Below are 14,614 nucleotides of genomic sequence, written 5' to 3' on the forward strand. Positions count from 1 at the left end.
GTGAAATTTGGAGGAATTGTTTGAATGAAGTCCGGGAGAATATTATTGCTTAATAATGTTGAGGAGGAATACTCAGAATATCAAGGAATATTTCTCTATAATAAAGGTAACATTTTTTCATAATTTTGAACTTTATAAAACATTATAATAGGTAGAAATTTTTTGCCTAATACAGAGGTGAAGTTTCTTGTATAAAATATCGATAAAGTAATATTTGTATCGTAATGGGGGGAATAGTTTTAAAGAATACACGTAGGAATAATTTTGCATAATATTGGAAGATGTAACGGTACAAAACGTTAGGAAGACCGTATATATATAGATGCAGATTATCATTTCTCTCTTTCCTGATATTCATTATACAGAGTGGACAGTCTTCGTATGTTATTTGATATTCTCTCTCGGGGCAGTTGCTTGTCACAGAGTTTTAGCGATAAATACTCAGGTGTGTGAGAGTGCAGTGATTGGAAACGGAGAAATGGGTAGATCAGGAAAGAGGGAGAGGGATATGATGGAGGGTACAGGTGAGTGATGATGGTGTTTGTGAGAGGAAGGAGTACCGTACTATGGTCATTTATCAGTGTTGCTTACGAGTACATGGATAGATAGATAGATAGATAGGTAGATAGACAGATGGTTATGTACATAGATGGAGGGTGTTAATGGTTGACTAGTGTGCTTAAGAAGACAGAACACAAATGTACTGTTAGATAAACGCATATACTCACAGGACACCAGACAGACCAAGAAGGTGACGTCTACCTAATTCTCCCCTTCTCCCTTCCACAGACATCAAGAAGGTGTTCGATAAAGGTAAGATCGCCAGCATGATCGCCATCGAGGGAGGCCACGGCATCAGCAACAGCTTCGGCTCCCTGCGAATGATGTACGAGTTGGGCGTCCGCTACCTCACCCTCACACACGCCTGCAACACCCCTTGGTAAGTAGAAACACGTGAAACACACACTAGTAAGTTTTAATAATTTTGAAATACATTCTAGTAAGTCCTAATCAACTTGGAACACGCTCTAGTAAGTTACAGCACACGTAACACACACTCCCGTAAATTTTAACGCACGTAAAACACACTCCTGTAAGTTCTCACACACGTAAAACACACTCTAGGTAGTCTCATTACATGTAAACCACACTTAAGTTAAAACACACGTAAAACTCTTTCTAATAAGCCCCATCACACCTGAAACAGACTCTAGTAAGTCACAACACACATAAAAGACACTCTAACAGTTTTTCACATATTTATTGTAACTTGCAGCGGCGAGAAAATTTACCCTCACATACGTATAACACACCTAAGATTTTCCTGTCACACATCCGTGCCTGCGACACTTCTTGGTCAATAAAAATAAAAATAATCAGTCACAGCACATTTAAAACACTTTTTATTCTTCTCACACTCATCCACACCGCTGATGAAGTACCATTTGTTCTTACATTTTGACAATCATGTAGAGAAAGGTCGTTAATGCTCCTTTTTAGAGACCTTTTCCAAGTTGAATAAAATTGTCTGGAAACAACAGGAATTAAATGAAAAATAGGACTTGACCCATACGCAAGGGGTAACTTAAAATTAATGTTCTCGTTTCATATTTCTCTCCCCACCACAGGGCCACCTCGTCCATAATAGAGCGGCAATCACACGACGGCAAGAAGCACGAGACCTGGGGCCTTACGGATTTCGGGAAGGTGAGTTTGGTGGGCAGAGAGGTTGTTACTGAGTAGGGACGAGAGAATGCCAAGTGGTGCTGTGTTTTCCAGGCAGGCCCTCTTACGATGAGGCATACATAAATAGATACATATAGATGGATGGTGAATAGATCTTTATTTTTTACTTTCATTCTACATAGAAAAAAAAAAGCCGTCAGATTCAAGGATATAAGGTGGACGAACCCTCATAACAATAAAGGCGGGGAGGAAACGAGTCTCTGGCGTCGCTCCCACAGGCTAGCCATTGAGCCTCATCATCCAGACAACTGGGGAACTTGGCCGCCTGCAAGTTGGCCTAAGTTGTCTCATTCCCAGACAGTTTAATTTACTAAGTCTATAAGTTCAATCGATCGTTGCCAAGAGACGATAAATGGTGGTTCACGAGTTACAAGGATATTGGTTGATTATTCATTTATTTATTTATTTATTTATTTATGTTACCTTAATGTTCTTCTGTTAAATTAGGCCTTAAATTATATATTCGTATATTGGTGGTTGTGAAATATAATTCGATAAAGGAACTACTCCATTACAGACTAAGGAGGTGTAACAAAACTGATATTGACGCGAATGTACGAGGGCCATATCTACACACGTATTTTTGACCCGTGGTAGAGAGAGAGAGAGAGAGAATCTGTAAGAGGAGAGAAGATATGGAGGTAGGTGATTAGATATGACCAGATAGATAATATATAGACAGAGGCAAAATAAACTGCAAGAGAAAACGTGTTAGGGATCTTCCTAAACCCACGAGAATGCTGTAGACAGGAAAAAGTTGACGTATATAGAGAGATGGAGGTAAAGGAAAATAAGGAAAATACTGAGAGGAAATAAATTCGAAAAAATCTTACAGTATTGATGGGACACGAGTGTAACTTAATTATGACCATGAAATAAATCTTTTGCCGGTGCGTTTTTGGATATTTTTTTTATATTCTCCAACCCGGAACCTAATAAAAAAGAAAATATGTCTTTTTATTTATGTGCAGATTCTGAAGATTTTCCCCTATTATTTAAATTTGAATATATATTTTTAGTTTATGTTGGAATTCTATTGATGTTTTAGTAATATAAGAGAAATATCAAATGAATTACTAGTGCTACTGCAGAGTTTAATTTCACGTTCCAAGTACTTTATTTTGCTTTTTATGATTCTATATATTGTTTTCATCTACTTTTTATACAGGGTGATAGAAAATTGTGCATTGGAGACGTGGTGTGTGTGTGTGTGTGTGTGTGTGTGTGTGTGTGTGTGTGTAAAACATTGCGAGGCCTGTATGAAATGTGGCAGTATGTAAGATGACGTTGCAGTGTGTGTTAGGCGTGGCGTAGTGCAATGCGGCAATACGGGGAATAACAGTGTGAAGTGTGAGGTGTATGTGTAACGTGGCAGCATCTCATACTAAACACTGACATCCCTAGAGCTGTGAAGACATTGCAGGGCCGTGTGAATGTTACTTAGTGATGCTGCATTCCTCTTCTCTCTCATTCTCCCTCTCCCTTCCATTTCTCATCCCATTTTCTTCCATGCCTCTCATTATCACCCCTTCTTCTGTATCGCCTTACATTATAACCCTTCTGTCTACCTCGCCTTCCGCTCTCACCCTTCCTTCTCTTCCTCTTCCTGTTTTCACAACTGTTCTCTATCCATCAACAGAAACGGATGCGAGATGTGAACTTCCTGTCTTCACATCTCGACCTAGACCACACCCTCCCCCATTCATCTTCTTTCTTTCATCTGTTCTCCCTTTCTCTTTTCCCTCCCTCTCGTTCCTCCCCACGCTCTTTTGTCTCCTTTCTTTGCTTCATGCTTTTCCTGTCCCCCTTTTATGCCTTACCTCTTTCCATACCATACCATTTCTTCTTCCCTTCTGACACTTTTTTTCCTCTCTCTCTCTCTCTCTCTCTCTCTTTCTCCCCTTCCCTGTTAATTCTTCTCTCCCTTTTTCAGCAGAAATTGGTACGAGAAATGTGCCGCCCATCTCACATGTCCACACAAACATCTTCCTTTTATTCATCCCCCTTTACTTCCTTTTCTGTTCTCTTCCCTTCCGCTCTCCCTCTTATCTATCTCTCTTCTCTACTTCTTTACTTACTTCTTACTTGCCTCTCTCTTTACTATTTCTCACTTCTCTTCCCCTCATCCTTCCAACCATTTTTCGTTCACATCCGTGTCACCACTTCCTCATTCCGTGCCCTTTCTCCCCTCCTTTTCTCTCTCATTCCTCTCCCCTCTTTACCCACTTCTCATTACTTCCTCCCTCCCTTTCTCTCCCCTTCCTTATTAATTCCTCTCTCCCTCTCTCCCAACAGAAAGTGGTGCGAGAGATGAACCGCCTAGGGATGATGGTGGACCTGTCCCACGTGTCCACACAAACCATGCGGGACACACTGGCCATCACCAAGGCGCCCATCATCTTCTCTCACTCCTCCTCCCGCGCCCTCTGTGACAACCCCAGGAACGTGCCGGACGACATACTCCTCCAGGTGGTGGGTATTAGCGCCCTTTTTGTGTGATCATGGTGGTATAGTGATTAGAAAGCCCCAGTCGGACTGTTGGCCTTGCATACAGTCGATCTCTAACAGGTGATTGGAGGATTTTCGGTCATATAATTCTGTTAAGGGAAATAGGCTGATCATTAACCCTTCCGTTTACTTGATTACGATAGATGTAATATAGAAGTAGATGTTGCCTATAGTCTGCTTATCTTACTGTCGTGTGATATATCTGATTATTTTTTTGTGTGTGTTTGTGTGTGTATGGATGTGTGGAAATGTGTTAGTATGTGTTTTTGTGTGTTTATTTCTGTGATGTATGAAACTGTGTGTGTGTGTGTGTGTGTGTGTGTGTGAGTGCATTTAATCCTTCCTTAGGGTCTATTCTCGCCTGAGTGTTTTTCTCCTTAAAGACACACTTAATTAAGATCCTTCACTAATTAAATTTTCCTCAAAGGCTCTAACTGAATAAATTTTTCTTATCTTCCTCCTAATGACGTCCTTGCTTGGTAACCCCCATCTCCTTAACCCCTTTAATACGAGGGGGCCATTTTTTTATCATTATACCTGTACAGAAAAATTTGTTTACCTGGCGCCTCATACTGAAGAGTCTAAATCAGTCTCCATTATAAACCATTTCTAGTAAAACCTCTAGTCTCATGACCAGATTTTTATAGCTTATTTATGATGTGTTTTAGTATCATTACGTATTTTTAGTTTTTTTTTTTTCACGCCAAACGATTTTATTCAGCTCATGAGATTTCTCGTACTGGAACCATGAACGATTTCTTTGTAGTTTTTATTATTATTATTATTATTATTATTATTATTATTATTATTATTTATTTTTTTTTATTTTTTTTATTCAACTGAGGGAAATTTTACTACACCCTTTTTACACTAACTTGGCCTAAAATTGCTCTTTCTCCATCATGGATGCAGAGTTGTATGAATACATTAGAATATGGTGCTTGTCACGAAGAAATGCTAGGGGAAGGATATAGAGCCGTAGCATTGTCTCATTCAGCCACTGAGCTACGTAAAATAAGCTGCAAAAGGACGAAAATCTGGGCCAGGTTAGAGTAAAAAGAATATAGTCATAGAATATATTTGGAGTATAATTCTCTCTCTCTCTCTCTCTCTCTCTCTCTCTCTCTCCTTTCCGTCCTTCTTATCTTCCTTCCTATTAGTTTCCTGAGACGTAGGAATTTTCTCCTTGTTGTCCCCCCTTCTCTCTCTTTCTCTTGCTCTCTTTAATTTACTGTCTCACTCTTCTCCCTCGTTTTCTATGTCTTCAGTTTAGTGTGTCCTTCTCTCTTTCTCTCTTTCACTGCCGTTAATTTACAGTCTCTCTCTCTCTCTCTCTCTCTCTCTCTCTCTCTCTCTCTCTCTCTCTCTCTCTCTCTCTCTCTCTCTCTCTCTCTCTCTCTCTCATTGAATGTCTCTTTTCCCCTTTTTTTTATCTCTACCTCAAAATTAGTGTTTCCTTTTTCTTGTCTCTTCCTTCTTCTCTCCTCTCCGCTCTCTTCCCTCCTCTCCGCTCTCTCTCTCTCTCTCTCTCTCTCTCTCTCTCTCTGTCCGCCCATTATCCTCCCCTTCCTCTCTCTTTCATCCCCTCAATCCCTTCCTCTCCCTCTCTTCCTTCCCCTCCCTTCTCCCCTCTTCATTATACTCCCCTTCTTTTTTCCATTCCCCTTCACTTCCTTTCCCTCTCTTCCTTCTCTTCCCTTCCTACACCTCCCTTCCGTCTCTCCTTTCTTCTTCTCCCTTCCTTTCACTCCCTCTTCATTCTCAACCTCTCCCTTGCTCACCCCATTTGTCAATCTTCTCTCTTCTCTTCCCCTTCCCCGCTTCCTCCATCCTCCTCCTCTCCCCTCCTTTCCCCATCCTTCCCTCTTTTCATTTACTCGGCTTCTCTATCCCCCGCCCCTCTCTCTCTCTCTCCATTCACCCCCCCTCCCCTCCCGCCTCTCACATATCACTGGTGTGGAGAAAACTGTCTCTTAGTGGATGGTATTGTTATGTACTTGCTCCCAGGCCAGGCGTGTGTGTGTGTGTGTGTGTGTGTGTGTGTGTGACAGAGAGAGAGAAAGCTCTTGCCAATTTTACCCCCCAAGGAGGTTGTTTTCCTTATGTATGTGTGTTATGTATGTACACTCTCATAATTTTTATGTTCACATTATTTGTATAAGTGCGACATATATATATATATATATATATATATATATATATATATATATATATATATATATATATATATATATATATATACGTAACCTTCCAACCAAAATACTTGTGCCCATTTACCTCTGTATGTATGTTTGTATCTGTCTATCAGAACCATTTCATTCCTCCATTTATCAGTCTCTTTCCCAGTCAGATTACCAAATTAACCGCAGTAATATATATACCCACTTATCTGTGTGTTTGTCTGTCTGTCTGTCAACGCCTCCATCCATCTTCCTATCTCTTCTTCCATCCAACCCACCCGACATACGCTCACCTCCTCTCCCCACACGCCAACAGAAAAACAACCGTGGTATCGTAATGGTGAGCTTCTACGCGGATCACGTGAGTTGCAACGAACCTGCCAACGTCACCCATGTTGCAAGTGAGTGTTGCACAGGGAGGGGGGTATTGTTGTGGCGGGAGAGAGGATTTTGATGGCTGTGTTCTGGGTGACTGTTTCCTCTCTGTTTCTGTGTACTTTTTTTCACTCTTATTTTTTTGTAAGTCTGTCTTTACCCGATTTACATGTTTGTCTGTTTCTTGTCCTTTCTCTTTCTGTTACTCACTCACTCTATTCTTATATCTGTCTGTCTATATATATCTATCGATGTATCTGTCTGTCTACTTGCAACAGGTTATATGTGTTTGTATGTATTGTCACTATTTGGATTTGATTTTGTAAGTCTCTCTCTCTCTCTCTCTCTCTTTCATTTTTACATCAGTCTTCTCCCTCCTCTCCTCTCCAGCATCTGTCATCTCCATTATTTACTCGTTACTCAGTATTTTTCACCTCCTTCCTTTACCTGTCTTGTCACTCGCTCTTTATTTTTCTGAAGATATCGAAAAAAGTTTTAACACATCTTTCGTTTTTATATTTTTCCTGGTGGTGTCAGAATTCTTTGTCTCTTTCTGAGATTTCTTTATTTCCTTATTTTCTTAGATTTTATTTCCGTTTTTGTTTACCTCTTTCTCATACTTCTTTATTTTCTACTTAGAGCATTTTATTTCCATCTATGACTTCCTTATTTCTTTATTTCCCAAGAGCATTTTATTTCCGTTTCTTTAACCTCTTACTCTTCTTTATTTCTTCATTTTCCTATAATATTTTATTTCTATTTCTTTGACCTCTTTCTTTGACTTCCTTATTCCTTTATTCTCTAAGATCATTTATTTCCATCTCTGGCTTCTTTATTTATTTCCCTAGATTATATTTTCATTTCTTCTTTATTCCTTTATTTCCTTAGAGCATTATCTTTTCCCTTTACTTATCTCACTGTAATGATTTCTGAAGTTCTTTTTATATTTTTTGCCGGCTACCAACGATTTTATTCAGCTTTTACCCACCTCATTTATATTAGGTGTTTTTGAAGGGTAAAATCCACTCCTCAGGGTCAGAAAGTCTCTCCTAAATTAATGAAATCTTATGCAGGAAAAATATCAAAATCTTGAGTAAAATGCTAAGAATAAAATTAATAAAAATGCGATTGTTATAAGAGGTTAGTGGAAGCCGGATCTAATCCCTCCAGTAAAAAAAAATCAATAAAAATAAATGTAATAAAAACGTCATTATCTTAAAAGAGGTTAGTGGAAGCCATGTTTAACACTCCCCCCCCAGTTCGAAAAAAAAATCTAAGTTTAATAAAATTCTCAGTAAAAATCAAGAAAATTATTGAATAGGTCAGCGTATTGGAGAGATTATTTCCTTCCTGTAAATATATTTTTTGAGGCATTGTCAAAAAATTTTACTGGCTTCTCTGGTCTCTGTCAATCGTCTATTATTTATTTATTTTTGTGTCCAGGTTTCTCTTGCATATTAATTTTTTTGGAATAATTTTTTCTTTGGAGCATTTTTATTCCCATGGATGATTTTTATATTCCAGGACCTTTCTTTTGTGTGTGTGTGTGTGTGTGTGTGTGTGTTTTGAGCAAGGATATTTTCTTAGAGCACTTATCTTTTCATGGATCGTATTTATCTTCCTAGAGCATTTTTCATTTTCAAGCATTTTTTTGTAGAATTTTTATTTCCATGGACGGTCTTTATATTCCAGGATTTTTTTTTTTTTAGCAAGTTTATTTTCTAAGAGCATTTATATTTTCTTGGATCATATTTATCTTCTTGGATCATTTTTATTTTGGATCATTTTTTTTGGCATTTCTGTTTTTTGGGGAATGGATTTTTATTGCCCCTGGAGCATTCTTATTTTCCATGAGCATTAATGTTACTTAGGAGCAATTTTTTACTTATTTATATTTTCGTGGAGCAATTGTTTCATGTTCCTTTATTTTATTTTTTAGGCATTTGTATTTATCTTTTCTTGAAGCCGTTTTGGAACCTTTGATATTTCAGGAAAACATTTATTAACTCTCTCTCTCTCTCTCTCTCTCTCTCTCTCATAAACACATTCACCTTCATTCACCCTCCCTCACATTTCATCTCCCTTCTTTCATTCCTCTATATTAAATTCTCTCGCAGCCCAGCATCTCAGCCGGACAATAAAATAATTTCTCATTTTTTCTGGCAGTTTTCTCAAGCGATTTAATGCTGACGGTTTTGTTCTTAGGTGATAAAGACATCCTTCTTCCACTCGTTAATCCTGTTCTTCCACTCGTTAATCCTGTTCTTCCACTCGTTAATCCTGTTCTTTCACGCGTTAATCCTGTTCTTTCACTCGTTAATCCTGTTCTTTCACGCATTAATCCTGTTCTTTCACGCGTTATTCCTGTTCTTCCACTCGTTAATCCTGTTCTTCCACTCGTTAATCCTGTTCTTTCACGCGTTATTCCAGTTCTTCCACTCGTTAATCCTGTTCTTCCACTCGTTAATCCTGTTCTTTCACTCGTTAATCCTGTTCTTCCACTCGTTAATCCTGTTCTTCCACTCGTTAATCCTGTTCTTCCACTCGTTAAACATGTTCTTCCATTCGTTAAACCTGTTGTGAGTTTGTATGCCATTGATTTTTTTTTTTCTACTAATGGTCTATTTATTTACTATTATATATGCCTATCTAATGATCTAAATGTTCCTTCCTGACTTAATCTATCTGTCTGTTTATATATCCATCCGTCCATTCATCTATCTATCTATCTGTCTATATGTCTATCTGCGTGTACGTCCATCCGTCCATTCATCTATATATCTTTCTGTCTATATGTCTATCTGCGTGTACGTCTTCCTGTGTGTCTGTCTGTCAGTATTTTTGTCTGTCTGCTACTAGGTCAGTTTATTTTTCTTCTAAGGAATGTTTCTTTCCATATGTACTCTGTCAATCACCTGTAAACGTAACTTAACCCCTTCAGTACCTTCTTATCTCCTATTGTTCTTATCACCGTCAAGCGATTTAGTTAACCTTTCGAGATAGATCTAAAAATGGAAATGAAATATAAGTTAATAATCCCCCTTTCCCTCTATTCCCAGACCACATCAACCACATCAGGCAGGTGGCTGGCATAGACCACGTGGGTATAGGGGCGGATTTCGACGGTATAAACAAGTAAGTGTATTTAGGACACTAAAGTGTTTTTAGGACACTGAATGATGCGGAATTTAGGGACACAGTTGACCGTATTCTCGTAGGTTAAAGATGTCACCTAACACCTCCTCCTGAGTGAATTATCTTGCTTATTACACTTTTCTGTCCTCTTCCGTGATACTTTAATCGTTCTGATATGACCGTACACTTCATAAATAACGTACAAAATTATATTAACCGGCCGTATCCAAAAATATATCACAAAGGAAGAGGTGCTTAAGGAGAATGCGGGTCAGTGGTAAAAAATCTGTGTTGACTCTGTTCACCTTAACTTGGCCCAAATTTCCGTCCTTTTGCAGCTTCACGTAGCACAGTGGCAGACAAGGACAATACTACCGCCCTAGATCCTTTCCATAGCACTTCTTCGTGACTACTAGCATAATCTAGTGTTAATCTGTTGCTCTGTATCCTTTTCATAGATCATCTTCGTCACTTCTGGCATGTTCTAATGTTAATCAATTGTTAGAACTCAAGAATCAAGATGGGGTGATGTCAGTTTTAGGCCAAGTTAGAGTGAAAAGAGTATAGTAGAAGGCGTTGGTCAATAAGGGCTTCTTGAGGTACAAAATCGGAGGTAGTTAGAATAAACTATAAAAAGGCGTCATCGCAGCGGGAATGGAAATAGACACGAGAATCCAAGAAAAATAAAAGTTTCTCGGTGTGGCGCTCAAGAAGTGTTTGTCAGAAGTTTTGTAATTGGACATAAACCCTGCGGGGAGGCATGGAGACGCCTGCACCGGCCCTCCACCAGAAAAGTTGCATTATTTATTCCTATTTTTATTGATGCAGCTTTTGTACACCATTGAAAAAGTTGAATTATCTTTTATTTCTGTTTGCCTATTTCTTATTCACCATTAAAAAGTTGCGTTATTTATTTATATATATATATTTTTTAAATCCCCTTTAAAAAGTTGCGTTATTTATTCTCATTTATTTATTCTCCCTTAAAAAGTTGCGTTATTTATTTTGTATTTTTTTTATTCGCCATAAAAAAGTTAAATTATTTCTTTATTTTTTATTCGTCATTAAGAAGCTGGAGTATTTATTTTTAATTTTATTCTCTTATTTATCTTTGCTTTGCTATTAAAAAGTTGCGTTATTTATATTTACGTTTTTCCCTTTTTTTTTTTATTCGCCAGCTGGTAATGTGAAGACTGATAGCTTACTGACATCTTTGGTACGAGAAGAATATATAGTTTAAGACTTTTTTTTAATTTTTATTGCAAAGGAACAGAACTGCCTGTTGGAGAAGTCGTCTGTTGTCCGGATTTACGCTAGTTCGATCCCGTGTTGGCAGGGGAAAGTCCTTGCACACATTCAATATGGACGGTGGATATTAGCGCCGAAGTGGTGACATAGGAAGGTGTGGGGTACATAGGGGAACTCTTGGCTTAAAGGAATGGATTGTCAAGCATGTACCTAAAGTGAGACGTAAAGGAGAGGAAAAATAAAAACGATTCCCAGGCAAATTTGGTTTAAACTCTTGCTGCTGCTGGCTGGGTGGATAGAATGCATGATGGAAAGTTTGTCGAGTTTTAGTGCCTGGCCGCCAGCTGTGTGTACCAGGCATAGCACAAATACCCGCTACCTAAAGTTGAAGTGGAGGGCAGGGCGACTAACTCTTTATCATATTTATCTATCATTTATCTTTTTATTTATTTATCATTATTGTATCATTATCTGTTTATCATTTATTTATGTATCTATTTATCAGTATTGTATTTATCATTTATCTATTTATCATTTATCTATTTATCTATAATTTATCTATGTCATTCATCTGTTTATCATTTATGTTTGTTTATCATTGATCTCTTTATCTATATCAAACATCTATTAATCTTTGTCATCTGTTTATCTATTTATCATTTGTCTATTAATCAGTCTTATTACATTTTCAGTACAATGACGCATTATTCCCTCGTGCAATTATTATTTCCCCATTTAGACATTAAGAGTCTTTTGCTTATTCCTGAAATGGCGAAGAGAGATGCAGACCCCAAATTTATTTATTGATTTATTATTTTTTTATAGGTAAACGAAGGAAGGATAGTCATAAAAAAAATACAGCAAATTACTTGACCGTGATCGAACTTCTTCTTTTAGCTTGCCTTTATGGTTGCTGACTGCTTGATGTAATGTGGGATGCAGGCTAAACGTACGTCATAACCACAGGCGTTCCTTAAATTATCGTAAATTAATTAAGGGCTTGCACTTCCCTTTGCGATTTAAGGTTTAAAGCCCATGACCTTAAGAGAGACATCGTATATCGGGGTTTAATGGTGTCCTAAAAATAATAATGAAATCGTGGAAAGGGAGAAAGAATAGAAAATAGCATCGTACGAAAAGGGTGAACTCCACAGCGAAGTCCTTTTTTTTTTTTATTGTTTTTATTCTGACTATTTCCTAAAATTTTCTTCAGACTCTAAATGACTTCTTGAAATGAGAGGGTTGGAGATTGTTGTCATTACTCGTAATTCGCTGCTGTTGTGTTCTTGCTACTGCCAGATGATTACACACACACACACACACACACACACACACACACACACACACACACACACACACACACACACACACACACACACACACACACACATGCACCCTTCCTCCTCCTCCTCCTCCTCCTCCTCCTGAATGTTTTTTCCAATAATACTCCTCATTCAAATCTCAATGCCAGGCCCTGTTCAATATTCCTCGCTCTCTTTCTCTCCCTCTCTTCCTTCCACCTCCTTTCTCTCCCTTCCTCTCACCTCTCATTTTTTTTTCTTTCTCTCCCCTTTTGATTTCATTTGATTTCATTTTTCATTTTCTTGTCTTTGTATGTTATTTTTCTGTTTTCCTTGTGACTGATTTTTCTTGCTTTTTTCCCATTTTTTCATGACTTGATTACTTGTCCTTTCTTTTGTCTCTCTCTTTCTCTTCTTTTCTTCTCTTCTCTTTCACTGCCTTCCCTTTCAAGAGAGAGAGAGAGAGAGAGAGAGTGAGTGCGGGGGGGGGGGATCGTGCCTGCGTCTGCCTTGGCCTTTTTCAGTTTGTCTTCCCCTTCTCTTCCGATTTTTACCCACGTCTACCCTCCCATTTCAGTCCACTTCTGACCCTTGCACGCACTCAGCCCGTCTTCTACCTCTTTCCTCCCCCTCTTCATTTCCAGTAATTGTAGTCTACTCTGTCCAGCTGCCTATGAATGTTGGCCATCATCATCATCATCATCATCATCATCATCATCATCATCATCGTCATCATCATCATCAGGCTTCTGTCGTCGTTGTTGTCATCAGTATCATCATTATCTTCACTCGTCATCACCACCACCACCACCATTGTCATCATCATCATCATCATCATCATTATCATCATATTCCCACCACTGTATACGGGGCCGGGAGGATACAAAATATAAAAAAATATCATCACCACCACTGCCATCATCATCATCATCATCATCATCATCATCATCATCTTAATATTCCCATTCTATACACGGGGTGGGTAGACACAAAACATTAAAATAAAAGTTCCCTCCTTCTCTCCCTGCCCCTGCACCCCCACCCCTCTCACTAATCCCCCTCTCTCCCCCATCTTCCCCCAGAACCCCCGAGGGCCTGGGGGACGTCAGCAGGTACCCGTGGCTGCTGGCTGAGCTGCTGAGGGACCCGCGCTGGACCGTGGCTGACATCAGAAAGCTCATTGGAGAGAACATCATCAGGGTGTTCTCGGAGGTGGAGCGGGTGAGTTCATTGATTGATTTTTTGATTGATTGATTGATTGATTGATTGACTGGTTGATTGACTTATTGACTGACTGGTTGGTTGCTTGGCTGATTGATTGTTAGAAGATTGAATGATTGATTGATTTAAAGGAAGATATATATGTACATAGAGTCGTTGGTACACAGAGTGGAGGGGTATGTGTTTGCATGTGTAAGAGATGCATAGATAGATAGATATAACGTAGGTAGATAGATAGGCAGGTAGGTGGATTGGTACAGAGAGAGAAGGGAGTATTTGTGTGTGTGCGTAAGAGATGCGTAGATAGATAGATATAACGTAGGTAGATAGATAGGCAGGTAGGTGGATTGGTACAGAGAGAGAAGGGAGTATTTGTGTGTGTGTAGGTGTGGGTGTGGGTGTGGGTGTGGGTGTGTGTTTGCCTGAAGAGTGTCCAAATCGTGTTGAAACTGTTGTATCCTCACACAGAACGCCATTTCAGTGTCTGAGTATAACAAGTCTGTAATTATTCATTTTTCTTAACCCCTTAGGTACGAGACAGCATGCTGGCGCAGGGCGTGGAGCCGCTGGAGGAAGAGATACATCCGGACTACCTCAAGGGCAAGACCAACTGTACCTACATCTTTGACTGAACATCACACCATACCTACCAAACACATCATACCACCCTTAACCATCGTCATTTTCTTTCCCACCACATCTAACGTACTTTACATTCCACCGTCATTACCTATGCTTCCAGTTCTGTCATTTGCTACACCAACATCACTAGCATCACCGACTCTCATACCACATCGTCATCATCAGTATTCCTACCACAGCCATCAGAGTATCATCATTAACATTCTTACCACAGCTGTTAGGTTATCATCATTAACATTCTTACCACAGTCATCAGTG

General features: G+C 38.9%; 1 protein-coding gene across 1 annotated transcript in view; it reads left to right on the forward strand.

The window, feature by feature from the left end:
* Positions 1 to 14,346, forward strand: part of LOC145399031 (dipeptidase 1-like) — a 65,206-nt gene extending 50,860 nt beyond the window's left edge. Inside the window, exons 6-12 of the mRNA XM_080271760.1 lie at positions 790 to 940; positions 1,629 to 1,707; positions 4,042 to 4,218; positions 6,751 to 6,835; positions 9,869 to 9,944; positions 13,576 to 13,714; positions 14,245 to 14,346. Of these exons, the coding sequence (XP_080127886.1) occupies positions 790 to 940; positions 1,629 to 1,707; positions 4,042 to 4,218; positions 6,751 to 6,835; positions 9,869 to 9,944; positions 13,576 to 13,714; positions 14,245 to 14,346 (809 nt within the window). The remainder of the gene's footprint in view (positions 1 to 789; positions 941 to 1,628; positions 1,708 to 4,041; positions 4,219 to 6,750; positions 6,836 to 9,868; positions 9,945 to 13,575; positions 13,715 to 14,244) is intronic.
* The last annotated feature ends 268 nt before the right edge of the window (positions 14,347 to 14,614 follow it).

Source organism: Coenobita brevimanus, chromosome 47, assembly GCF_032717465.1.
Source record: "Coenobita brevimanus isolate Jiangsu-jjx chromosome 47, ASM3271746v2, whole genome shotgun sequence".
In the NCBI taxonomy this organism is placed as follows: domain Eukaryota; kingdom Metazoa; phylum Arthropoda; class Malacostraca; order Decapoda; family Coenobitidae; genus Coenobita; species Coenobita brevimanus.